At 36.0% G+C, this 27,076-nt stretch overlaps 1 protein-coding gene across 2 annotated transcripts in view; it reads left to right on the forward strand.

Annotated features, from left to right (window-relative positions):
* NALCN (sodium leak channel, non-selective) overlaps positions 1 to 27,076 on the forward strand; it is a 416,515-nt gene that overhangs the window by 245,795 nt on the left and 143,644 nt on the right. For both annotated transcript variants that reach the window (XM_037142536.2, XM_053670341.1), the window contains exon 15: positions 9,835 to 9,909. In XM_037142536.2, coding sequence (XP_036998431.2) covers positions 9,835 to 9,909 — 75 coding nt within the window. The remainder of the gene's footprint in view (positions 1 to 9,834; positions 9,910 to 27,076) is intronic.

Below are 27,076 nucleotides of genomic sequence, written 5' to 3' on the forward strand. Positions count from 1 at the left end.
TATTGCAACCCAAATGAAAAAAAAAAAGTCCGTGTGTGTGTGTGTGTGTGTGTGTGTGTGTACACAAGCTCTGATTTTTTTTAATCCATACTGGCTATTGGTGCCCTACAACCTGCGGTGAATTTCTGATTCAGTCTTCCCAGGGACCTGCATGTACCTAGCAGCTAAAAAGCAAAAAAAAGTTTCATTACAGTTTATTCTGGCATAAAAAAACAGCAGGCTGTTCTATTGCCCTCTGGGGGCACCCATTTTCCAGCTCACAATGAAAATCAAGCTTAAGTAAGTATTTACCAAATGCATATTCATAACCATTATCTATAATCCCTTTAAAATGGCTCTTTCATAGGCCAGGTACACATTCTGTATTTCTGTCCTAGCTTCAATTTTCCAAATGCTTGTGCAATTTATCTTTTCCTTCACTTTTGCCAATTATTTGGGGATTAAAGACTGTAGAAGCCTTACCCAATTGAAAAGACTATTTTCTTTTTTTTTATTCTCTGTGCTTTTCCCTTTGTTATTGTTTCAAAGGAAAGCCCTATGATGGGAATATTAAAAAAGATGAAATGTAATTAAGCATCCATTGTGGGTAGTTTTTTTGTTACCTTGGAAGTGCTTTAATTAACACAGCAATCATTTGATTTTGCTTTTGCACTGGCAGCTTTCTGAGATAGTAATATTTTGCTGACAAAGATGGGCACTCCAAAGTGTAAATTAAATAATTTGATTTTATAGGATTCATTTAAAAGTGCATCTGTGTTGAACATTTCCCATTTTACAGTACTCTGATTACATTTGACTTTCTGTTGACCTATATAAAAAATGAGATTGTTTCCAACTCTAGCCTGCAAGACAGCTTAGGATAGTGTGATTCTAAATCGTAAGAAGGAAAAAAAGCACACACACGAGGATATGGGTTGCTGACCAGATACCTGCTGTGCTTTTATATTATATTTGAAAATAAATTTTTAAATCGAAATTTTAATAGAGTTCATAGTAGAGAAAGAAATAAGATTAAAGCTGGCATTTCAGCTAAATGGCTAACTTTAAACTATAGAAAAAGGAAGGTAAAATTAAACTTTAGAAAAGAAATGACAATGAAAAGGGATAGATATTTAAGGTTAGGTATAACTATATGCAGAGGTCAGGAGAATACAAAATAGGATATGCAGCTACAGACACAGAAATTCTCAGCCAAGAAAACACATTCTAAAATGGTAAGGCTGTCCTTTTATAAAAATAATCCATAATTTTCAGCAATCTTAACCATGAAAACCCAAAAAATGAGTACATTGGGTAGAATGTTCATATACAAACAAAAAATGGAGGAAATAATGAAAATAGAAATACAAAAGTTTATTGAATTTTGCTGAAATGGACTATGGATAAATGCAAGAAAACAAGTTCTCTGTAGTTAAACATATAAAACTTAAAACATGGTGAATACCTAGCAAATCCTTAGCTCCTGTGAGTCTGGCTTTTTCAGAAGTGTATAAGCCATGAGAGGAGTAGTTAGAAAAAGAGAAGAGGGGTCATAAGGATTTCTTGTACCTGAACACCTCTTAAGACTCTGAGGCAGGAGCCATATTGAACCTGGAAAAGAATGCTTTGAATTCCACTAAGTTAGAAGGGCAACATCCCACCAATATGTTGCTATGTCATTCATAAAAATTCTAAGAACACTTGCCATGCTTCTAGAGACCTGATGTGTGGCATTTTCCACACTGAATGCATTACCAATCCTAAAAGTATCTTATGAATGGGGATTCTAAGCTGATGAAAATAAGGACATAGATACTTGAAAATTTTAATATTTATTCTCCATTTTTTCATTGACATTGGTGATTTATGTTTCAATAGTGCACATAGAATAAGGAAGTGACTATATTATCAGTTCTATATTACAAGGAGAATAAATACTTTTATTGCATATTCATATAATGGAATGTTTGAGACCTGTTAAAAGTGGCAACTAGCCACAGCATGAATATATATATGAATCTTTTTTTGTAAAGCATTACACAAATGAATTACTGCTGTTGAAAGGATATATCATTTGTGCTTTAACAAAGCACCAGAGGAAATGAAAGGGTATATAGTTAGTCTTTATTCCCCTGGAAATTACATCATTAAAAAAATACTGATATAGTATTTAATGCCACATTACAAATTCAAATATTATATAAATCTAAATATTAAAAATAAAGCAGAATAAGTTAGTGCATAATTTTTAATTATTTTATTGTTGTTCAATTACAGTTGTCTGCATTTACTCTCACTATTCCTCCCATCCCAGCCATAATTTAGAACTAGCAAAATATAAAGGTGTGTCATGCAAATGATGAAGCTCTTTGAGTCAACGTGGCAAGCCCCTGTAAAATTTATATATTATATTAATAACATTTTAATATAAACCTGTAAATCACATTCAATGGCTATGGGAAAACTTTTGACACAGCACATGTGACACTTGTAAATAGATAGACATTGAATGAAAATATGATTTGGACATCAGTATAATGGGTTCAGATTATTAACTAGCATTACCTCAGGTTTCACACTTGCTACTCAAAATCCCTTCCCTTTTTCCCCCTTAAATTTCCTTCCCTCTCCCCTCTGGTCACTGACAACTTGTTCTCTATTTCAGTGTCTTTCTTTGTATTCTGTTTGCTTGTTTGTTTTGTTGTTTAGCTTCCTGTTAAAGGTGAGATCATATGGTATTTGTCTTTCAATACCTGGCCTATTTCACTCAGCATAATGCTTTCCAGTTCCATCCATGTTGTTGCAAAGGGTAGTAGCTCCTTCTTTCTCTCTGCTGCATAGAATTCCATTGTGTATATGTACCACAATTTTTTGATCCATTCATTTACTGACGGGCACCTAGGTTGCTTCCAACACTGGGCTATTGTAAATTGTGCTGCTATGAACATTGTGGTGCATAGGTTCTTTGAAATTGATGTTTTAGGATTCTTGGGATATAATCCTAACAGTGGAATTGCTGGGTCAAAAGGCAGGTCAATTTTTATTTTTCTGAGAAAATTCCATACTGTTTTCCATAATGGTTGTACCAGTCTTCAATCCCACCAACAACGAACTAAGGACCCCTTTTCTTCACAACCTCTCCAACATTTGTTGTGTGTTGCTTTCTTTATGATCCTGACTTGTCATCCTGACTGGTGTAAAGTGGTATCTCATTGTGGTTTTAATTTGCATCTCTCTGATAGCTAGCAATATTGAGCATCTCTTCATGTGTCTCTGGATATTCTGTATGTCTTCTTTGGAGAAGTGTCTGTTCAAGTCCTTTTCCCATTTTTTAATTGGGTTAGATGTCTTCTTAGAGTGGAGTCTTGTAAGTTCTTTGTATATTTGGGAGATTAAACCTTTGTCTGAGGTATCATTGGAAAATATGTTTTCCCTTACAGTTGGTTGTCTTTTTAATTTAATACTGTTTTCTTTAGCCATGCAGAAGCTTTTATTTTGATGAGATCCCATTTGTTTATTCTTTCCTGTATATTCCTTGCTCTAGGGGACATATCAGTAAAAACGTTGCTGCGTGGAATATCTGAGATTTTCTTGCCAATGTTCTCCTCTAGGACTTTAATGGTTTCAAGGCTTATATTTAAGTCTTTTATCCACCTTGAATTTATTTTGGTGTATGGTGTAAGTTGGTGCTCAAGTTTAATTTTTTTGCAGGTAGCTGTCCAGTTCTCCCAACACCATTTGTTGAAGAGGCTATCTTTACTCCATTTTATGTTACTGCCCCCTTTGTCAAATATTAATTGACTGTAGAGAGTTGGGTTTATTTCTGGGCTCTCTGTTCTGTTCCATTGGTCTATGTGCCTGTTTTTATGCCAGTACCAGGCTGTTTTGATTACAGTGGCTTTGTAATACAGTTTGATATCAGGTATTGTGATTCTTCCTACTTTGTTCTTCTTTCTCAAAAGAGCAGCTGCCATTCAGGCTCGTTTATGGTTCCATATAAATTTTTGAAGTGTTTGTTCTGTGTCTGTGAAATATGCCGTTGGTACTTTAATAAGTATTGCATTGAATCTGTAAATAGCTTTGGGTAGTAGTATGGACATTTTGATGATGTTAATTCTTCCAATCCATGAACAGGGTATATGTTTACATTTGTTTGTGTCTTCCCTGATTTCTTTCTTCAGTGCTGTGTAGTTTTCTGCATATAGGTCTTTTACCTCCTTGGTTAGGTTTATTCCCAGATATTTTATTTTTCTTTTTGCTATATCGAATGGGATTTTTTCCTGGATTTCTGCTTCTGCTGATTCATTGTTGGTATACAAAAATGCCTTTGATTTCTGGATACTGACTTTGTAACCTGCTGTTTTGCCAAATTCGTTAATTAGTTTGAGCAGTTTTTTGGTAGCGTCTATACGATTTTCCATGTACACTATTATGTCATCTGCAAACAGTGACAGTTTTGTTTCCTCCTTTCCTATTTGGATGCCTTTTATTTCCTTTTTCTGCCTGATCACTGTGGCCAAAACTTCTAAAACTATATTGAATAGAAGTAGTGAAAGTGGACATCCTTGTCTTGTTCCTGATCTTAGTGGAAAAGCTTTTAGTTTTTGCCCATTGAGTATGATATTGGCTGTAGGTCTCTCATATATGGCCTTTATTATATTGAGGAATGCTCCCTCTATTCCCACTTTGCTGAGTGTTTTTATCATAAATGGGTGTTGTACCTTATCAAAAGCTTTTTCCGTGTCTATTGATATGATCATGTGGTTTTTGTCTTTGCTTTGGTTTATGTGATGAATTACACTTACTGATTTGTGAATGTTGAACCATATTTGCATCCCTGGGATGAATCCCAGTTGGCCATGGTGTATAATCTTTTGGATATATTGTTGGATGTGATTTGCCAATATTTTGTTGAGGATTTTAGCATCTATGTTCATCAGTGATATTGGCCTGAAGTTTTCTTTCTTTGTTGTATCTCTATCTGGTTTTGGAATTAGGATGATGCTGGCTTTATAAAAGGAGTTTGGGAGTTTTCCATCCTTTTGGATTTTTTGAAATAGTCTGTGAAGAATAGGGGTTAGCTCTTCCTTAAATGCTTTGTAGAATTCTGTTGTGAACCCATCTGGTCCGGGGCTTTTGTGTGATGGGAGTTTTTTTATTATTGCTTCAATTTCTTTTGCTGTTATTGGTCTATTCAGGTTTTCTACTTCGTTTTTATTGAGTTTTGGGAGATTATATTTTTCTAGAAATGTGTCCATTTCTCCTAGGTTCTCAAATTTCTTGGCATACAGTTCTTCATAGTAATTTCTTACAATCCTTTCTATTTCTGTGGTATCAGTTGTAATCTCTCCTCTTTCATATCTGATTGTGTTTATTTGTGTCCGTTCCCTTCTTTTCTTGATGAGCCTACTTAAAGGCTTGTCTATTTTATTTATCTTTTCAAAGAACCAACTCCTGGATTCATTGATCCTTAGAATTGTGCTTTTAGTTTCTATGTCATTTAATTCTGCTCTAATCTTGGTTATTTCCTTCCTTCTACTTGCTTTGGGTTGTCTTTGTTGTTGTTCCTCGAGTTCTTGCAGGCGTAGAGTAAGGTTGTTTGTTTGAAATGTTTCTCTCTTCTTTAGGTAGGCCTGTATAGCTATGAACTTCCCTCTCAGGACTGCCTTCACTGTGTCCCATAAGTTTTGGGTTGTTATGAGATCATTTTCATTTGTTTCCAGAAACTTTCTTATTTCTTCCCTAATTTCATTCTTGACCCATTCGTTGTTTAATAGCATGCCATTCAGTCTCCATGATTTTGGGTATTTTGGATTTTTTCCTTTGAGGTTGGTTTCCACTTTCAGTCCCTTCTGGTCAGAGAAAATGCTTGGTATGATTTCAATATTCTTGAATTTGTTGAGGCTTGTTTTGTGTCCTGTCATGTGGTCTATCTTTGAGATACCTCAGGTTTCTGTGAAAACAGAACAAACATGAATATAACACAGGAATTGAGGAATGGTTTTTGCTTTCGGAAAAAGAATTCATTCCCTATTCCCATGTCTTTCATTACCATGCACTGGGAAGTAGGTGACACCCCCTTCAGTCCACAATCCCAGTCCAATTCCTCACAGCACTGGGTTTGTAAAAAAATGATGTCTCGCTGTCAGTGTTAGTTAAAAATAGTGAAAACTAAGCTGCCCTCCCTTCACTTCTATTTCTTTATCACAGTAGTTATTGCCACCTTATTAGAGTCTGAGAAAAGAATGACAGTGTAATATTCACCTCCTCACAATGGGCTGCAGGCTACTCCTGCCTCTTTTGCATCTTCTATCTCCATTCCAAAGAGACATTGAAAGCCAGACTTTGGTCACCTCTCACCCTGCATGCCAAGTCCTCCCCTTATCACAGTGCCACTTCAGGAACAGGGCAACAAGGACCAAGCTAAAAGTCCGGGTACAAATAGTTCTGGGAGGAAACTTAAGCTCTGTGTATACTTTTAAATAGTTTCTGGTTTTACCTGTTAATTAAGCAGTGATGCTTAAACATTCAAGGGTATCTGTTAAATGAACTTGGGTTTAATGATGGTTTAAAGGCAACTATGAACTCTCTCTTATATAACTCCTAAATTTATTGTCAAAACCATTCCCAAACTCTTGTCTCAATTCTGTAAGCCTGGGGCTTTCAAACTGCAAAGCTCCTTCAGCACTTTTCCCGACAAAACCAAAGCCTTTCCTTTTTGAGTCTTGCCTTCATTCTACAGTGAAAATCACTCTTATCTACATGACAAGGAGAAAGTACAGCTATCATCCCACATCTGTTTCTCTGTCCTTCTGCTGTGAGGGTAGCTTTTTTCTCTTTTCTCTAAGAAGAATGTATAAAATAAATTTATACAAATTTATAAAATAAATTTTACAAAATAAATAAATAAAATGTTATATAATTAATAACCTTTTGTCAAACTGTACACTGAGCAATCACCATTGCAATGATCCAGTTTAAGATATATTGCATGTATTAAAAAGAAAAGCAATAAAATCATCTGATAGAAAAAAATTATCATAGAAGAAACTAATGTCATCACTTTGTGATTATTACAACCACCCTCTCCTACCTCAGCAGCCTGTCTCAGCCTTTTCTCTGGCAGCCATTCTGGCTGGTCTTAGCTGCTCAGCAGGCCCTTAATTAGCCACATGCTCCCAAAATCCTGTTTTTGTTCATAACACCTAGAAAGCCTTTTTCACAATTCTCTATCTGCCAAAATCATTCTTTTCCTTGGTATCTTGTTGTCTTGATAGCACAGGATTGGACTCAGTTCCTCACAATCTTAAATAAGTAACTTTCAGAAGATGCACCAGACCTATTTTCCCAAATCAGCTCTCAGAAATCTAAATGCTTGGAGAGCACAAAACTACATGTGTGATATTCTGCTTGGGTTTAGTTTCTCTTTGTTAGTCTCCGCACTTGTGTGTCCCACCCTGAACCCACACTGTAATTTTTCTTCACATTCCTGCTTTCTGAAAAGAAAGAAGAGTGTTTTCTGTTATAGAACATGAAGGAGGCAGAAAGCTCTGGAAAGAAGCAGGGAGGCAAAGCATGTTTGGGTAGTAGGGTGGCATTCCATTCTCGGAGGCAACAACAGTACTGGTACCAACCTTGATGTACTCTGACATGCAGATTCAAGATTCATCTTGTATTCACTTCTTGTTTAAACTTGGAGGGAAAATAGCCTTGCTCGGGGCTCCACATGGACAAGGGGCAGCCTAGATAGAGTTGAGGAGTTGCCTGAGAGGTCTCCGAAGAACATGTGGGGTACTTTCTACCCAGAACTGTAGAACTTCCAACCTTCCCTGGGAGTTGAGAGTCAGTGTATCGGAACACCACTGTAGAAACAATGGCCCAAGCCAGAGACCAGGTGGAAAGTGGAAGACGTTGTGTGGGAGCCCTCCAAAAAGATATGTCCATGCTCTAAGTCCAGAACCTTTGGTTGTGACCTTATTTGGGAAAAGGGTATTTACAGATGTAATTAAATTGAGGATCTTGAGATGAGATCATCCTGGATTACCCAGGTGTGCCTTAAATCTAATGACAAGTGTCCTTATAAGAGATAAATGAGGACAAGATACAGGAAGGAAGAGAAAGCCACATGAAGACAGAGGAAGAGATTGGAGTAGTGCAGCCACAAGCCAAGGAACACTTGGGGCCACCAGAAGAAGCTGGAAGAGGCAAGGAAAGATCCTCCTTTAGAGCTTTCAGAAGGAACACGTCCAGCTAACAACTTGATTTTGGACTTCTGACCTCCAGAACTGTCATAGAATACATTTATATTGTTTTAGGCCACTAAACTTGTGCAATTTGTTACAGCAGCCTGAAGAAACTAATACCTAAAGTGCCACTGTGAATCAGAGATCTTAGCAGGAGCTACAAAATCTGAGGTGGCGACTAATTCAACAGGGAGAAAGCTAAACTAATATTAACAAATGGGAATACTTTGTTAAGAGAGAAATTAAAAGGAAGAATATAAACTAGGAATGAAAAAAGAGATTATCAAATTAATGTGGAACTGTAGAGAATTGAAAGTTGAAAAGAGACTAGAAATTAAAATGTTTTTAAAATACTGCATTTTTGTTTCCTTTCTTTTACCTTATTTACTTATTTATTCTAAAAGAAGCATATGAAGCTTTTTTATGATTCTCTTAAAAAAGAAGCTCTTTCATTTGAAAAATATGGTGAAATGCAAAAAAAGAGGAAAATCCAGTTTTCACAAAGTCAGTCACCATTAAAATTTCTAGCGAACCTCCTTCTAGCCTTTTATCTATTATTCCTTTTTGTACACAGTGGCACTTCTACCATATATACTCTTATCTAATATTGTAATATAAGCATTTTTTCAATAGTAATTAAAATTTATTTATCATTAATTCTCTGTTGCTAGATAACAAATTATGAACAACTTAAGACTTTACACTAAAATAAACATTTATTATCTCATGCAGTTTCTGCAGGTTAGGAATCTGAGACAGGTTTAGATGGTATTTCCAATTCAGAATGTCTGATGAGCCTCTAATCAAGCTGTTGGCTGGGGTTGTGGGCTTTATTGAGGCTGGAGTATTCTCTTCTAAGACAGGTCATTCAAGGCTGTTGTCAGAAGGCCTTAGCTCATCACTACATGGGCCTCTCTCTGGGACCCTTGAGTGTCTTCATGATATGGCACCTGGTGTCCACCAGAGAGGGTGACCCAAGGAAGTGCATGATGAAAGCCACAATATCTCTTATTACCTGATCTCACAAATCACATGTGATCATATCTGTAACCTGTTGATTACACAAACCAACCATACTGATTATGGTGGGGACTCCAGAGACTCACAAAAGTGTGAACAGCAGGAGGACTTCTGCAAGACTAGCTACCAGAATGAACATTTTTAATGGCATTAATTTTATAATAGGGATCTCTATCAACTGTAGTAACTATTTAAATAAGGTTAGATATTATTTCCAGCATTTCTTTATTACAAATAACTATCAAGAAAGTTTGTAAATAAAAATTTTATCAGTACTTCAGATTGTTTTCTTTGGATATTGTCTTAGATGTGGGTTTATTGAGTTGTAAATTTTTTCTTAATTTCCACTTTAAACTGACTTCATAAGCAAATTAATATGTATATTGTTTATTTCAATTAACATATATATTTGCTTCAATGTACTTGAGATAAGTGCCTAAATACCTATGCAGTGATTCATTATTACATGCCTATTTTTCATTTAATTTATTCTATATGATGTATATTTCAGGTAGATATTTTATATCATATATAATATTTTGATACTTAATGGCATGTGGGTCATTTTAATTTTTATTTAACCATTTTATAGATCCTCCTGAGTTTGTTTGTTGCTGTTATTTTGGACAACTTAGAACTTGATGAAGATCTAAAGAAGCTGAAACAAGTAAGTGACGTGCGGGGAATTCTTTAAAATGCATGTTTACAGGTAATGTCAAAGCAGTTTGAGCTTCAAAGTCAAAAAATAAAAGGTTTTAATAAATTAATACAGTCTAAGTTGGCAAAATGTTTTTGTTTAGCTTTTATTTATTATTAACAAAGAAATTTTTTTTACTACTCTATAATTATCCTGGGAATATTTTTACATTATTATTATGAGTAAATGTAAGATTGATATAGCATAGTAAATTGAACTTGGAGACTATTCTTTTTCTGCCATAAATGAAATTTGAAAATTAAATGCCCCAAAGCCAAATTACCATTTTGCATAATTATATGTAACACCTTTGATCATCATCACAAAAATATCAAGCATCAACTTACCTGACCTATATATGCTAAAAGAGAATTTAGTCTGGGTTCCCGTGGTGATTATAAGAAATAGAATAGAATAAATGACCACCTGTGCCCAGTTATTTATGAAAACAGATTTGATGTTATGTCAATAAAAATCATATCCAAAAAATGAAAATGAAAATGTGTGAAGGTTATCTTATTGATGGAAGAAGGGTTATAGGTATGATCAACCACTCTCATAGTTTTTGTTAAATGGAGGATACTTGGCTTGAATATCAGGCTCTATCAAAGAGTATAGTCCCTGTCAGAAAGGGAGTTGGTGGGAGAGAAAGACACTGGATAAGATATTCTTTGATTATCTTCCTCAACTTTGCAAGAATAATAGGGATGTTACCAAAGAGAACCAAGGCTATAAAACAAATCCTATCTGAATTCTAGGAGGCCCTACACCTTCAGAATTTTAAAATTATATCTCACTTTTTTAAAGATTTTTTTAATTTAAATTATTTTAATGTTCAATTACAGTTGTCTGTATTTTCTCCCCACCTCTCTCCCCAAACCCACCTTCCTCCCTTGCTTCCACCCTCCCCTTGGTTTTGTCCATGTGTCCTTTATAATAGTTCCTGAAAATACTTCTCCCCACTGTCCCCTCCCCCCTCCCCTCTGGCTATTGTTAGATTGTTCTCAATTTCAATGACTCTGGTTATGTGTTGTTTGCTTTTTTGTTTTATTGATTATGGTCCAGTTCAAGGTGAGATCATATGATATTTGTCCCTCACCACCTCGCTTATTTCATTTAGCATAATGTTCTCCAGTTCTGTCCATGCTGTCACAAAGGGCATAAGCTCCTTCTTTCTCTCTGCTGCATAGAATTCCATTGTGTAAATGTACCATAGTTTTTTGATCCACTCATTTGCTGATTGGCACTTAGGTTGCTTCCAGCACTTGGATATTGTAAATTGTGCTGCTATGAACATTGGGGTGCATAGATTCTTTTGGATTAGTGCTTTGTGGATATGTCCCCTAAAGCAAGGGACATAAAGAAAAGAATAACAAATGGGACCTCATCAAATTAGAAAGCTTCTGCATGGCTAAAGAAAACAGCATTAAAATAAAAACAGAGCCAACTACCTGGGAAAACATATTTGACAATGACACCTTGGACAAAGGCTTGATCTCCAAAATATATAAAGAAATCACAGCACTCCACTCCAGGAAGACAAAATAAAAATTAAAAAATAGGCAAAAGACTTGAACAGACACTTTTCTAAAGAGGACATACAGAGGGCTCAGAGACACATGAAAAGATGCTCAGCATCACTAGCTATAAGAAAGATGCAAATTAAAATCACAATGAGATACCACCTCACGCTGATCAGAGTAGTCATCATAAACAAATCAACAAACAGCTGCTGGAGAGAATGCAGAGAAAAGGGAACTCTAGTGCGTTGCTGTTGGGAATGCAGACTGGTGCAGCCACTGTGGAAAACAGTATAGAATTTCCTCAGAAAATTAAAAACGGAGCTGTCTTTTGACACATCACTTTTCTATTTTTAACAAAGCAAAGATATAACCTATTTAAATTGCTTTGTTATTTGTATATCTGAAAGTTACTTAGACGGTTCATCTTATCAGTCTTGTTTATCTCCAAAACCTATATTTAACTAAGGATTTTCAATAAAGAATAAAAATTGATATAAATGTGCCCTTTTAAATAAACCATGTGGTGCTTTCCTTTGAGTTTATAACATTAGTTATTAAAATGTATTTTATTTAACCATTCACTAGATATTAATGATGGTTTGGGGTCTTTTTGAAATTCTGTACATCAGAGCTGATTATCCAATTGTGCTAGCCTACAATTTGGAGTATCTTTTTTGAATATTTAGAGATATTTGAGGGTTGAAAATTCCAATCATAAATAAAACAGTAAAAAATGTTTTTGTTAGTACCTTCCATATTGTTTTTAGCCACAAATGGACTGAAACTACATTTTTATTAAATTCATCTATTTATCCGCTCATCCACTGATGGACATTTGAGCTGTTTCCATATCTTGGCAATTGTAAATAATGCTGCAATGAATGTAGAAGTGCTTATGCTCTTTCAAATTTGTGTTTTGGTATTCTTCAGATATATTCCAAGAAGTGAGATCACCCTGGGTCAAAAGGCAGATCCATTTTTAATTTTTTGGGGTATCTCCATACTTCTTTCCACACACAATGGAATACTACTCAGCTATAAAAAAGAAAATTTTGCATTTTGTAACACCATGGATGGACCTGGAAAACATTATGCTAAGTGAAATAAGCCAATCAGAAGAAGAAAAATCTATATGATTTCATTCATATATGGAATATAATGACAAACTGAACTAACAAGCAAAATAGAGGCAAACTAATAGTTAGAGAGCAGGATGACAGCTATGGGGAGAGGGTTTAGGGGATGGAGGGATTGAGCAAAAGGAAAAAGTTCTCTTGGACATGGACACCAGGGTGATGATTGTGGAGGCAGGGGAGTATAAGGGGGATAAATGGTAATGGAAAAATACAATTGAAAATGCAATGATTAAAAGTAAATTTAAAAAATTAAAAAAAATCTCTACTGTCATGAACATAAATTGAGGTTTTCAGCCCTGATATAAGCTGGATCAAAAGCAAACAAACAAACAAATAATCCAATAGTTTACACAATAATCTAATAGATAAATAAATTCATCTATCAATTTCATACTTGAAACTCACTAAATTGCTATGGACCAAATATTGTTATAGTAAGCTAAAATGTTCCTGGTTCACTGTCTTCCATTTTTGTATAAGAGTCTCTATCTTGTGTTTTCACTAGTTTTCAACCATTTATGTTATCTTTTATATCTGTAGAGTTTTTTATTTCCTTAGATATTGGCATTTAAAGTAAGGTTCATTTATATAATTTCAAGAATACACACACACACACACACACACACACACACATCCCCTTTCATCCACATATGCATGTGATGATGTGGCTACCTGAAATTTTAAATTATCTTTTATAGCTTCTGTTAGCTCTCCAATAAAACTGTTGCCTGAAATATTGTTTAGTTTTTCACATGTAGGACCAGCTTTTAAGGATTTAAATTTGTATACTCTACCTGTTTTTACTATTCACAGATAGAGAATAGAATGGGAGAAATAGGAAAAAAAAGTACTTGATTTTCTTAATGTTTGAAATTCAAGAAAGTACTATGTATTCCAAAGTCTGTTTAGTTCAAACTTTATTTTCATCTTTTACTCTTTCCCCAACTAGTCTATAGGTTCTTATTCCTACAGTAACATTTGTGGAACAGTCAGTGTGGAATAGAGGAGCAGAGTTAGAATTTGAATCCAGGCAATTTGGACCAAAAGCCCAAACACGTAACTTCCTTATTATATTGAGTCTGGCTTAAGCTGTATGGATGGCAAATAGGAGTCACGCATTACAAGGAGAATCACTCACAGGACTGTTAATTACTTGTTTATAAGTAATGATATTTTAGATGACAAAGATGTCATTATATTCATGAAATAACTGTTGATGTAAGGGTCAGTTTTCTGAGGAATGGAGGTGAATTAAGGAACCCAGTCTTTAAATCTATACATAATCGTTCTTTGTTTTCCCCTTGAAAAGCAGATGATCTAATCAGAGCCACTTAGGACTTATGCAGATATGCTAAGAGCTAAAATGCTTACCATTCACTCCACATAATGGCAGATGATGACCAAGGCACCTCTTCTCTCAGTGACCTTCTGAAGCAATGAGTCTCCTTAAACACAGACATCACACACCTGCAGCATATGAACATTTTAGCTATACCTCCAGAGACTTTTAATCTATTTTATCATGATTGTGATAAAAAAAAACAATTGTTTTAAAATATAAATGTTAATTCATGACATTTTTAACAGTAGTAGAAACCAGTACCTGTAAAATGGAGGGGTTAAATATTAGGTATTAACAGAGCTATTAGAAAAAGAAAATCACTTCTCACATTTGGGAAAGGAAATATGACCCTCAAGATGAACAAAATGGAAGATCATGGTAAAAGCTGAAAGGTACAGTGGAGAGATTAGAGTGGTAGAAAAAATAAGTGAAGAAATAAACTAGGAAAACATTTCAGATATGAAATTAAGAGAAAGAGCATGGATTATGACTATAACACCATGATAACCTGGGAGGAAAGTGACCAAATCCAGTCTCAGAAAAGTGATAAAATCAGGTGGCCAAATGTCAAAGGACACCACACATTTCAGGAAGAAGTTCCCTGAGGGCAAGTACCATTTACTGATCAGTTGTTGAGGGAATCATGGAATCATATCATTCTTAACTAGAAACATGGTGCTATATATATATTTTCCCATTTTTTTCCTGATGTCATCTCCTTGCCCTTTAAGTCGGTGGTTTCCAAACAAGAACTGCTTGACATCTAGGGCTTTTCAAGAGAAACTATAGATCCAGCAGCCTTTTTTACCACTATAAGAAGCTAAACGAGAATAGTGTAATTACCCAGTGTAAGAACAGATGTGTAAACTAAAATGACAACTTTAATACCTTTAGCTGAAAATATGCAAATTCTAGGTGGAAACTCTGCTTCCCCGATGATAAAGCTCTGAAATCTCTTCATTTATGCTTTTCTTTCAAATTAAAAGAAACAATACTGAATTACTTATTATTTAAAGCATTTTGATAGAGAGAAAAAAATTAAAGATCAGAGGGAAAAATAAAAGAGTTCTTTGGGGATGAATTTTAAAAGGTTCTGACACAGTGCCTATTCCCAACACCCCTCTCTCCAAGATATCACCAGGATTGTGCCTTAATGGTCACTGGTGTAGCTTTTTCTTTCTCACTCTTCAAAATAAATAATGAAAATAATATCATCTATTGATTTCCCTGTGTGTTGCATATAAGATCAATCAATTCCTAAAGCAATATGTAGCAGTATCAATCATTTCATAGCAGCCATAATTTACATGACCTCATACCCAATTACATTACATTACATTAGAGATAATGTCCATCATCTTTACAGCATCCCCAAAACCCAATACTGGACCTGGAGATGATAGATGATAGGTGATAGATAGATGATAGATAGATAGATAGATAGATAGATAGATAGATAGATGATAGATAGATAGATAGATGATAGATACATACATACATACATACATGCATACATACATACATATGATCAGAATTGGGGAATAAGATAAATATTCTGGGCCCGTCTGGTGTAGCTCAGTGGATTGGGTGTGGGCCTGTGAACCAGAGTACTGTGGTTCAATTCCCAGTCAGGGCACATGCCTGGGTTGCAGGCCAGTTCCCAGCAGGGGACACACAATAGGCAAACATACATTGATGTTTCTCTCCCTCTCTTCTTCCCTTCCCCAGTAAAGATAAATAAATAAAATCTTTTTTAAAAAGATTAATATTCTGTATTTAGTCAATACAGAATATTTACTAAAAATAAAATTGTTGATGAATATGCAATTTGGATGTCAAGAAGCAAGATCAGTTTTTTAGAGGTTGATAAATTACTGACCTAATATATTCTCTGAACAGTGTGAAAACATGATGACCTTGATGATCAGTGGTAGAGGAATAAACCGGGAAATGAAGGTGGAGTTGTACAAACTTTTCAAATAAAGAGGATTCTTGCCTTAAAAAAACCATTTTAATGATTTTTTAAAATTCAGTGCAAGACAGATACAAAGGGTTTTCTTTTACACAGGATGAAATTCATTAAACTATGAAGAGAAAAAAAGACACAGAAAAGCCTCAGGAAAGAATCAATGAAAAGGGAAATATAGGTAGTCTGTTTAGATTAAATTCAAAGCTGTGAAATTAAAACGTGTTTCCCCAGCTCTGTATCAAGTCTCATTTGAATTCCAATTCCAATTGGATAATATTTGGCCTTGGATGATGTCCTCTGCATATCAATCGGGTGGGAGGGCATGTAAAAAAGCTTCCCTCTCTTACTGATTAATTTTTTTAACAAAAACAATAAAAAACATATTCATTTTAAAAATATGAACTCCAGATTAATGTTTCTTTTTAGCCTTGCGTGTAAACTTACATTTTCATTTCTGTCTTGTCTCCTTTACTGAAGTCATTCCAGATTTAGGGAAATAGCAAGGAGACAGGGTTTTGCAAGAGTACACCATTCAGCACTGGTTGCCATCATCTGATCTGAGTTGAGCTTTCATCATTCTCAGTATTTTGTCTACCTCTCCTGAATGAACTCAAACTAATGAAACATAAAAGGAGTTATGGAACTGCTACAATAATAATAAATATTACCTATTGAAAACTACTTAATGCAAGGCACTTCATATTAAATTATTGAATTTAATTCTGAATATTAAAGACACAGAAACTAATATTCATGGAAGTAAATCCCTTGCCCAAATTCACACAACTTGTAAGTGACTAAGTTGGGATAACATGGACTCTCAAACTCTAAACCAGTGTCCTCACCAAAACATGCCACAGTACCTGATCAGAGAACTAGACATTCATTCATTATGAAATGCATGTCTAGAAAGTATAGTGAATGAGGTGCTTAGATTTATGAATTAATATATCCCCTCTCTGAGGGTACCGATTGGAGGCCAAATTCTAATCAGAACACAGCTTAGTGAGCCAGGAATGAGTGTGGGATGTTGGGGTGGAAGGTTGCATAATTCAAATATATAATAACATAAGGCTGAGATTGTCTGAAGTATTCTTTTTATAGTTGGTATATTACTACCCATTCTGTAATCCTGGGGTCTAAATTCTCATATACTGTGGCATCATATATTGTATTAGGGACAAAAGACATAATTATGTCCAAGACATTGTTCCTGCCTTCAAATAGCTTATGAGGTGGTGAGAGAAAGCAACAAGTAAAGCAGAAGGTTTGGGGAGCACACAGAACACACATCTAACATAGACTATGAAATCAGAGATTTTTTTACAATTATGGTACAGCCTGAAATCTAAAGGTTTAATAATGCCTATCCAGGTGAAGGGGGTTGGAAGAAGGTGACATGAGGAAGGGTACTTAAGATAAAGGGAACAAGAAGCTTTTTATTTAGGGAAGAAAAAGTACAGTAATTCATTTAAAGGCCACTAGAAGCTCACTGTGGGTCAGTCACAGAACAAGGGAGAAAATGGTGTGCTGGAAAAATAAGCAAGGACCAGCAAATGAAACAGTGTAAGCAGTGCTAAACATTTAGATAGTACGTGGAGGGCATTAAAGCTACAGAGTGACATAATCTTTTCTACATCCTAGCTTCAGTGTGTAAAATGAACTGAAGGGCACCTAGGCCAAAGATAAAAGAACTAATTTATGAGGCAGACAGTGATCAGAGCCTCAATAAAGGAAACAAAGATGAAGGAACATAAAGGACAGAGAGGAAGGAAAAGAGAGGAGAGAATTTGCTGACCAGTTAGACGTAGGAAATGAGAAAAGGTAATAACTGCTGGTGCTTTGCTCTTAGAGGAACACAGATAATGTCACTGGTTTTTCTCCATGTAAATTTTGACTTTTGGTTCTATTACAAATGAATACCACTCTCTGTTTTGTTTTATGCCCTAAAGAGAAAAGATCTGATTGGGCCAGTTAGACCATATTACTCCTTTTAGGTCAGAATTTCATATTTCTTTTTTTTTAATATTGTATTTATTTATCTTTAGAGGGGAAGGGAAGGAGAGGAGAGAAGCATCAATGTGTGGTTGCCTCTCGTGAGTCCCCTGCCAGGACTGGCCTGCAACCCAGGCATGTGCCCTGACTGGGAATTGAACCACGATCGTCTGGTTTGCAGGCCCGCGCTCAATCTACTGAGCTATGCCAGCCAGGGCAGAATTTCATATTTCTGACTACTTGACAATGCCAGTCAGCCTTACAGAAAGTCATCGGCTTTGAACAAGTCAAACACAAAGAGGACCACTCTGAAATTTGTCTGGCTTCTTAACATCATCCCTTCTTTTCCTAACTCTCAATCCTGCCTTCCACTCTGAAGGAGCTACACAAAAAGAAAGAGATATGAGGCCACCACCTAATTTTATATGAGAAAAAGAAAGTGAATTAAGCCTGTTAAAGAAAAAAGGAGATAAGCAACAATGAAAGAATAGATCATGTCTCTTCCCCAGTTCTTGGCCATATTTCACACCTTGTAGCTCAGTGGGGCAAAAATTCGGAGGAGGTATAAATCAGATATGAGACTGGATGACGCTAGACTGATTTGTATTTAGTTGTTTGTTTGTTTGTTTTGTTTTGTTTATTTATTTTAGAGAGGGGGGAAGGGAGGGAGGAAGAGAGGGAGAGAAACATCAGTGTGTGGTTGCCTCTCATGCATCCCCAACTGGGGACCTGGCCTGTAACACCCAGGCATGTGCCCTGACTGGGAATTGAGCCGGCAACCCTCTGGTTCACAGGCCACACTCAATCCATTGACCCACACCAGCCACAGCGTGGCTGGATTGATTTTTAACAACTAAAGCTGGTCAGAAAGTCATGGAATTTACCTAAGAACAGTAACCAGTCTGTTTTTCTTTATTTAAAAAAATTTTCCCTGCCTCTGAGAGACAAAGATTTCATTGTTGACCTTTTCTTGTATGTTATTCCTCATACTTGCTCAGTAGTGAGCACAGTGGGGAATGAGGCTTGTTTGATATTCTCTATTGAACAAATTTTTACTCTGATATTAAAAAAGAGAATGACAGATTATTTCTTGGAAACACAAAATGTATATGCATGTTATTTTGTTTGATGTTAGCCCTATTTCCATGTTGTTTGCATAAAATATGTTGATTAATGTGAATTTTCTTAGTGTACCTAATAAGCTCTTTTTATCAAAGCATACCAAATTAAACAAATCTACAATCTACCACAAGCATACTCAAGAATGATACTTGGAAAATGCATGATTGTTTCATGAAAAAGAATTACTTAAGTGGACAGAACACAGATGTCACCTTAAGTTCAATACCTGAATATGAAAACTCAATTACAAAATATGTGTCTTTTCTACCTCTAATTTAAAGTGTAGTATTTATTTTATAATAAATACCATCAATGATGCTTAGTTATCTGTATATTAAGGTGGAACAAATAAAAAGATTCATTGTACATAATGAGAGCCATATTTCAAACTGTCAGAGAAAGAAGTTACAAATAAAGGGGAGATGCCAGAATAAACCCTATGGTGCTAGATTGAAGTAGGAATATCAGTATAAATTTAGTTTATTTTTAATTTTATTTTAAGATAGATAGATACAATAGATACAGATACATAGATATATAGGTAGGTAAATAGCTATGTATATAATACAGAGATACAGATGTATAGAGATACATTGATGCATGGGTGGTTACATATTCACATTCATATAGGTAGATAGACACATGGATGGATATAACAAGCAAATCCATTGCCCAGGACTTTCATTTTCACATGCCATTATCCAATAAAACAAATCAACACTCTTTGGAGAAATGGCTAATTCTAGAGCTGAGTTAGGGAAGATACAAGGTGAGACTTCAGTATTCTATGGAACCAGAGAGTAGGAAAGATCTTTAAAAAAAAAAAAAACAAGTTAAGGATATATCAAGAGTGTAGAGATTCCAATTGAAAGAGCCCCCAGTGGCCAAAACAGGAACAATTAGTATCGGATTATATTCTGTATTCTAAATCACAAAAAGCAGGGACCTAAAGTCTAGATTACTCTACCCAGCAAAGTTATCCTTTAGAATCAAAGGGCAGATAAAGAGCTGCCCAGACAAGAAAAAACTCAAGGAGTTCATTATCACAAAACCATTATTATATGAAATCTTTTTTTTTTTAAATTTTATTTAGTTATTTTTCAAGTACAGTTTTTTGTCTATTTTTCCCATCCCAGCCTCCCCTGCCCCTTGCTCCCCACCTCCCTCCCATTTCCTCCCCCCCCCCCCCTTAGTTCTCATCCCTGTGTCCTTCCTATTTGTTCCTCCAAATCCCTCCCCCTTTTTCCCCTTAACTTCCCTTCCTTCTCCCCTCAAGGGGCTTATTTAAGAAAAAGAGGAAGGTCAAAACTATGAGCAATAAAATGGCCAAAAAAAAGACATATCTATCAACAATTGAATCTAAAAAACAAGCTAAGCAAACAAGAAGAACAGAGACAGGATCATGGATACAGAGAGCATTTTAATGGTTGTCAGATGTGAGGGGGTATAGAGGAATGGGTGAAGAAGTGAGAGGATTAAGAAGTACAAATCAGTAATTACAAAAATAACCATAGGGATATAAAGTACAGTTAGGAAATGGAGTAGCCAAAGAACTTATATTCATGACCCATGGAAATGAACAATAGTTAGGAGTTGCCTGAGGGAGTGGGGCTGCTGAGTGGAGAGGGGCAAAGGGTGAAAAAGCAGGACAACTATAATAGCATAGTCATGGACATATAATTTAAAAAATAAATAAATAAATAAAAAGAACATGCTAAATAGCCAAAAAGCATACTTGTGTATAAATAGATGATTGAATAAAAATGTAGGAGAAAGGAGAACTCTTCTTCACAGAATAATTTCAAATCACAAAGGCAGAGAAATTTAAAAATAGAATAAATGAGACATATAAAACCACCATAGAACTGTTGATGTAAGAAATGCCCAAACCTGTAAACAATTTTGAATTTTTAGAAGACTGTATTTGAGACAAACAGACAACATATGCCAAAGAGCAGGTTCTCAAATGCTCTAGAAAATATTTGTGCAGCATCTTTTATGTATTTGAAATTAAGGAGAGACTGTAAGAAAGATCGGAGAAAGCAAAGTAGAGATTGGATTACAGGATAGTCAACAAGATCATGTACTTTCTTAAGAATAAATACTAGCCTCCTCCTCAAGGGGTATTACTTTTGGTATTTCAAAGGCATGTTAACCTAGATGCACAAGAAAAATGGGTCCCAAGACACCAGGTGAGTAAGTTGAAGCTACACGAAGCTCCTTCCCAGACCAGTCTGGAGTTACAACTAAATTATAGAGAAATTATCCTGAATAATCAACTGAACACTAGCTGGAGAGAAGCCTTACAAACACAGAAGAAACCACTTCACCACAACGTGACTGATAGAGTGTGGAGGAGGTGCAAGAGGGCTGCCTGGGCTCTCACGGGCAGCAGCTCTAGTTCTGGAGGGATAGATATTTCAGCAGCCAGGGTTTTACCCTTAAAAGTGTGGGGTCTAAACCCCCAAGCTGAGTTCCCCAGCCTAGAGCAATCAGATCCAGGACAGGAACCCAGATAACACCTGGCTGTGAAAAGCATCAGGGCTTCTGTTTTCCAGGGAGAGATGACTGGAAATGAAGAGAGCTTCTTAAAGGGCCAACACAAAAATTTTTGATGGCAGCCACTTACCCTGCACTCCAGCAGAAAGAAGGCAGAGTAGAATGGTGGCTCTGGTGAGGGAATTGAAGGAACAACTGCCGGGATCCCTGGGCTGAGTCATTGCCCAAACTGCAGAGGCTATCTTTCTTGAGCAGAGAACCCCCCTCCAAGCAGCATCAGCCTGAGTGGAACCAATAGCCAACCTACAGGAATTATTCTGCCCCATCCTGGGGAGCTTAAGCCAGGCTGCTGAGTACAGCCTGAGGAGGAATCTCTGGGAGCTGTGAGACTTCAGCTGATCCTCCTCTGGGACAGGTGCTATTATTATAGCTGGCCTTGTAACATAATTAGCTCCATATTCTAACATGTTATGGATGAGGGAACTGAAGTCCAAATAGCTTAGGCAGCTGCCTCAGGTTATGCAGCTAGAAGTGGCAGAACTGAGATTTGACACAATCTTTCTGACTCCAGAGTTTGAATTTCTAAACACTATTGTATAATACCTCATGAAAACATTTTCAAGTAATAGATGGACATTTATTTCTGCCACTTAGTACCTGCTCTTTATTTTATATGGGATATTTTCTCCACATTGCTAACAAAGTTTTATTAATCATTTTTTGACATGTCTTGCCAACCTGCGGCCCACCTGAGTTAGCCATATCTTCCTCTATGCTTCTCATGTCTTTTACCTAGTAAGATTACAATTTCTAACTCAGGGCAGGTCTCTTTGTACATTTATACATGTAAGACATGACCTCATACTGTGCATTTATATATGTAAGACAATGATAACACAATGGATGGTGATGAGATGAAGAACACAAAAGACAACATTAACGGTGTCCTATAAACAGGCAAAAGTGGCCCTATTTGTGATGTTTGTCATTACCCTATTGTTCTATTTTAAGATTTTTTTCAATGTTGAACCAACTATTTTGACCAGCACAACAAATCCCTCCAATTTCAGATGAGTTATACTCATATATATTACTAATAAACATGAAGAAAATGACATATCACATTATACTTTTCTATCAAAAACAAAATCATAAAAACTTCTGATTTGGCTCCTGATAAAGCATATGTCCCAACTTTTCAAGATCAAAAAAGCATAATTAACCATAAATTCCATACAATATATTCATGGCATAAAACTTCATAGATACATGCGCATTTGAACAACACAATACAACAGCCAATATATGTGTTCATGTGTTGTGTTATTAAAGTTTACCACCACAGAAAATTCTTATCTTATTTAAAAAAACTTTATTTTGAAATAATGTTCAACTTAGATAAGAATTGAAAACGTAGCCCAGCGTGGGTGTGACTTTCCTCACAAGTCCCCCCCCATCTACCACAGATGAAAGTGACACTACCAAGACAAGATCTGTTTGGGGAGGAAAAGTGGCCGATCCCTCAAAGGGGAAGGGCCAAGAGCCCCTTCCTCAAGGGGCTTTTAATGGGTTCCTTTGCACAAGAAAACAGGTAAGGATCAAAAAATAGATAGCATTCAAAGAACTATAAGGACTTATTCTCAGTCAGGGTCAGAAGCTAATGAGCCATAAAACTTTGAGGAACAAACTCCTTGCTTGGACCCTTATCATTTAAATGAGAGCATTCTAAACAAAGCAGGTTTCACAGGATTTTTACATTCTTTCTTATGCCTGATTTACCCCATACCATCCTTTTGAGCACAGGGCTGTACTGCCTTCCCCATCATAGGTTTTTAGTCTTAAGTGGATTAGAGCCAGGCAGTGCTTCTTCCAGACAGAAATGGGGACTCAGGCTATGTCACAGTAGCTGGCGGGGGGGGGGGGGATGAGGGTTCATTGTTCCCTCTTTGTCGCAGCCCCCTCCCCGAGTCCTTCCATGATGGCCTCCCAAGTGATCCTGTCTGGCCTAGGTTGCCTCTCTCTGAGGGGTCATACCCACCATGGACATTGACCATGCTATGGGGGTAGGGGAAGAAGCAGAAGCAGCACTTGCTGCCAGAGACAAGTTTTGTCTCCTGTGGCCAACATTCCAGAGGTCGCTTACTTAGCCATGGGAGGCAGTTACAATTCCTGAAACCAGGCAGGGTGGTTCCCAACAGCCCAGAGTTCCAATATATCCTGGACCTAGTTCTTTCCTATGTTAGCATCTTAAATAACCATGTAATCATTTATAAAAAAAAAAAGAAGAAGTTAATCTTGGCCAATGCTTGCTTTTAACTGAAGTGCAGAAGTTATTTAGAATTCCCAGGTTTTTGCATGAATGTATTTTTTTTGTTACAGGATACCACATTATATTTCATTGTTATGTCTTCTTAAGCTTCTCTTGACTGTGGCAGTTTCTCAAACTTCTCTTGTTTTAAATGTCCTTGACAGTTTAAAAGAACACTGGGCAGGTAATTTATAGAGTATCCCTCAACTGGAGGTTATTTGATATTTTCTCATGATTATACTGAGGTTATAAAAATTTTTAATAAATACCATAAAGGTGATGTGCTCATCTCATCATACCAGGGGTACACATGCCATCGATATGCCTTTATATTGGTAATGTTAACATCACTTGGGTAAGGTGTGTCTGCTAGTATTTCCCTTTCCTTACACTTTAAGTTAAAACCAAGTCACTAACTCTGGCCAACATTTAAGAAGAGAAGAATTAAGTTTAATCTCCTAGGAGGAAGGAGTATCAAAGAAGTTTTAGACATGTGTTTAAATCATCACACTAATTAAAAAATAACAATTATGGGGGAGATACTTTTAAGCCATACAAATACCCTATTTCTCCTTAAACTTCCACATACTAAATTTAGCATTCATTGGTAGATCTTGCCTGTACTAATTATAATTGCATAGTCTTGTGGATGAAAATAGGGGTTGTAAGCAAAGTAATCCCACAGGGTGATCTTATCATTAATTCTAACTATGCAGGTCATGGTGGTAGTTATGCCCCAGGCCAATAGCTTCTTTAGTAAAAGGTTTTAAGCCAGCCCTGTTCATTGTTCTTTTTATCTGAGCTTTTTCTTTCTTTTTTTTTTTTTTTTTTTTTTTGAGATAGGCCTGTAATGCTATGAATTTTCCTCTTAGGATTGCTTTCCCAGTATCCCACAGATTTTGGATTCTTGAGTTCTCATTTTCATTTGTTTCAAAAAATCTTTTGCTTTCTTCCTTGATTTCATTATACACTTCCTCACTGTTAAAATGTTAATTTGCTTACATGTCTTTTCATTGTTCTTGTGATTGACTTGTAGTTTCATAGTATTGTGGTCAGAAAAGATGCTTGATATTTCAATCTTCTTAAATTTATTGATACTTGTTTTGTGTCCTAGTGTGTGGTATATCCTAGAAAATGTTCCCTGTGCACTTAAAAATTATGTAAATTCTGCTGCTTTGGGGTGAAATACTTTGGAGATATCAATTAAACCCATTTGATCTAGCTTGCCATTTAAGGGCAATGTCTCCTTGTTGATTTTCTGTCTGGAAGATCTACCTGTTGAATTCAATGGGGTGTTAAATTCCCCAACTATACTGTATTTCTATAGATCTCTCCCTTTATATACATCAAGATTTGCTTTACATATTTAGGTGCTCCTATGTTGTGTGCGTAAATGTTTACTGGGGTTATATCCTCTTCTTGGATTGTTTCCTTTATCATTTTGTAATGACCTTCTTTGTCTTTTACTACAGCCTTGGTTTAAAGTCTATTTTGTTGGATATGAGTATTGCTACCCCAGCTTTTTCTCCCTTCCATTTGCATGAAATGTCTTTTCCACCCCTTTACTTTTAGGGGAGCAATACTTATATCCAACATGTCTGTGTATCTTTCAATCTGAAGTGAGTCTCTTGGAGGCAGCAAAAATATGAATCTTGTTTTCTTATCCATTCAGCTACCCCATGTATTTTGGTTGGAGCATTTAAGCCATTTACATATAAGGTGATTATTGGTAGATATGTATGTTGTACCATTTTATTGTTAGACTTTTTCTTCTGTTTTTTTTTCCTTCTTTTTTTCTGTTTCTTAAAGTAAGCTCTTTAAAATTTGTTGCAGTACTGGTTTGGTGTTAACAACCAGTTTAACATTTTCTTAAATGGGAAGCTCGTTATTTCTCCTTCAGTTTTAAATAGTAGTCTTGCTGGGTTAAGTAGCTTTGGTTGTAGGTTCTTGCTTTTCATCTGCTTGAAATATTTTATGCCACTCCCTTCTGGCCTGAAATGTTTCTGTTGAGTAATCAGAAAACAGTCTAATTGGTGCTCCTTTATATGTAACTACTTGCTTTTCTCTGGCATCTTTTAGGATTCTCTTCTTGTCTTCAAGCCTTGTCATTTTAATTATGACATGTCTCATTGTAGGCTTTTTTCAGTCCAGCATGTTGGGGACTCTGTGAGATTTTTGGACTTGTGTGTCTTTTTCCTTCACCAGATTAGGGAAGTTTTTAGTCATCATTTCTTCTAATAGGTTCTCCATCCCTTGCTCACTCTCTTATCCTTCTGCTATCTCCATGATATGGACATTGTTGTGCTTTATATTGTCCAAAATGTTTCGTAAGCTCTCCTCACTTTAAAAATTCTTTTTTTCTTTTTGCTGCTCTGCCTTGGTGTTTTTTTCTACCTTGTCTTCCAAATTGTTGATTCTATCCTCTGATTCATCTAACCTACTGTTTATTCCTTCCAGTGTATTATTTATTTCAGATATTGCATTCTTTTTTTTTCCTGACAGGTTCTTTTTGTGTCTATGCCTTTTATCATGCTATTAATATCCTTATAATCACTACTTTAAACTCTCTGATAAATTGCTTGCCTCCATTTCATCTAGTTCTTCTTTTGGAGAATTCTCTTGATCTTTCATTTGGGATCTGTTTCATTGTTGTCCCATTTTGGCTGCTTCTTTGTATTTGTTTCTATGTATTTTGTGATGTACAAAGACTCTAGTGCAGAGCTTTGCCAGATGCTGCTTGTGACAGGCCCTGCACCTGTTTGGAGCCATCATTGATCATAGCTTTGGGCCTCCTCTGCTGGACCTGGGTATGGGCAGAAAGAACCAGGCTGCATCAGGTGGCTGTTTTGAGGATTAAATAATACTAGCAATGCAAAGTGTTCAACATAATATGTAGCATGTTTACGATGTCAACTGCCAGTTTTTATTCTGAGAAATCTTCACAGAGGAAATGATATTTGAAGAATGTACAAGTTAATTAAGGGTGGAAGGAAAGTATATTGCAGGCAGAGGAACAGTATATTCAAAGGCACAAGCATGTGGGAAGAACTCACAAACCAGAATCTAAAGGGCAGGGCACTAAAGGATACCGTATACCACACTAAGAAGATTAGCATTTTCTTTTTTTCACTTTTTTTTTATTGTTGTTCAAGTACAATTGTCTCCATTTACCATCCTTGAATTACTTTAAGAACTAGGAACATGATGATATTTCTTTTAATGGTGTTCTGAAAGATGAATTGA

This window comes from Artibeus jamaicensis, unplaced genomic scaffold (genome assembly GCF_021234435.1).
Source record: "Artibeus jamaicensis isolate MK-2021 breed Jamaican fruit bat unplaced genomic scaffold, CSHL_Jam_final contig_559, whole genome shotgun sequence".
Lineage (NCBI taxonomy): Eukaryota > Metazoa > Chordata > Mammalia > Chiroptera > Phyllostomidae > Artibeus > Artibeus jamaicensis.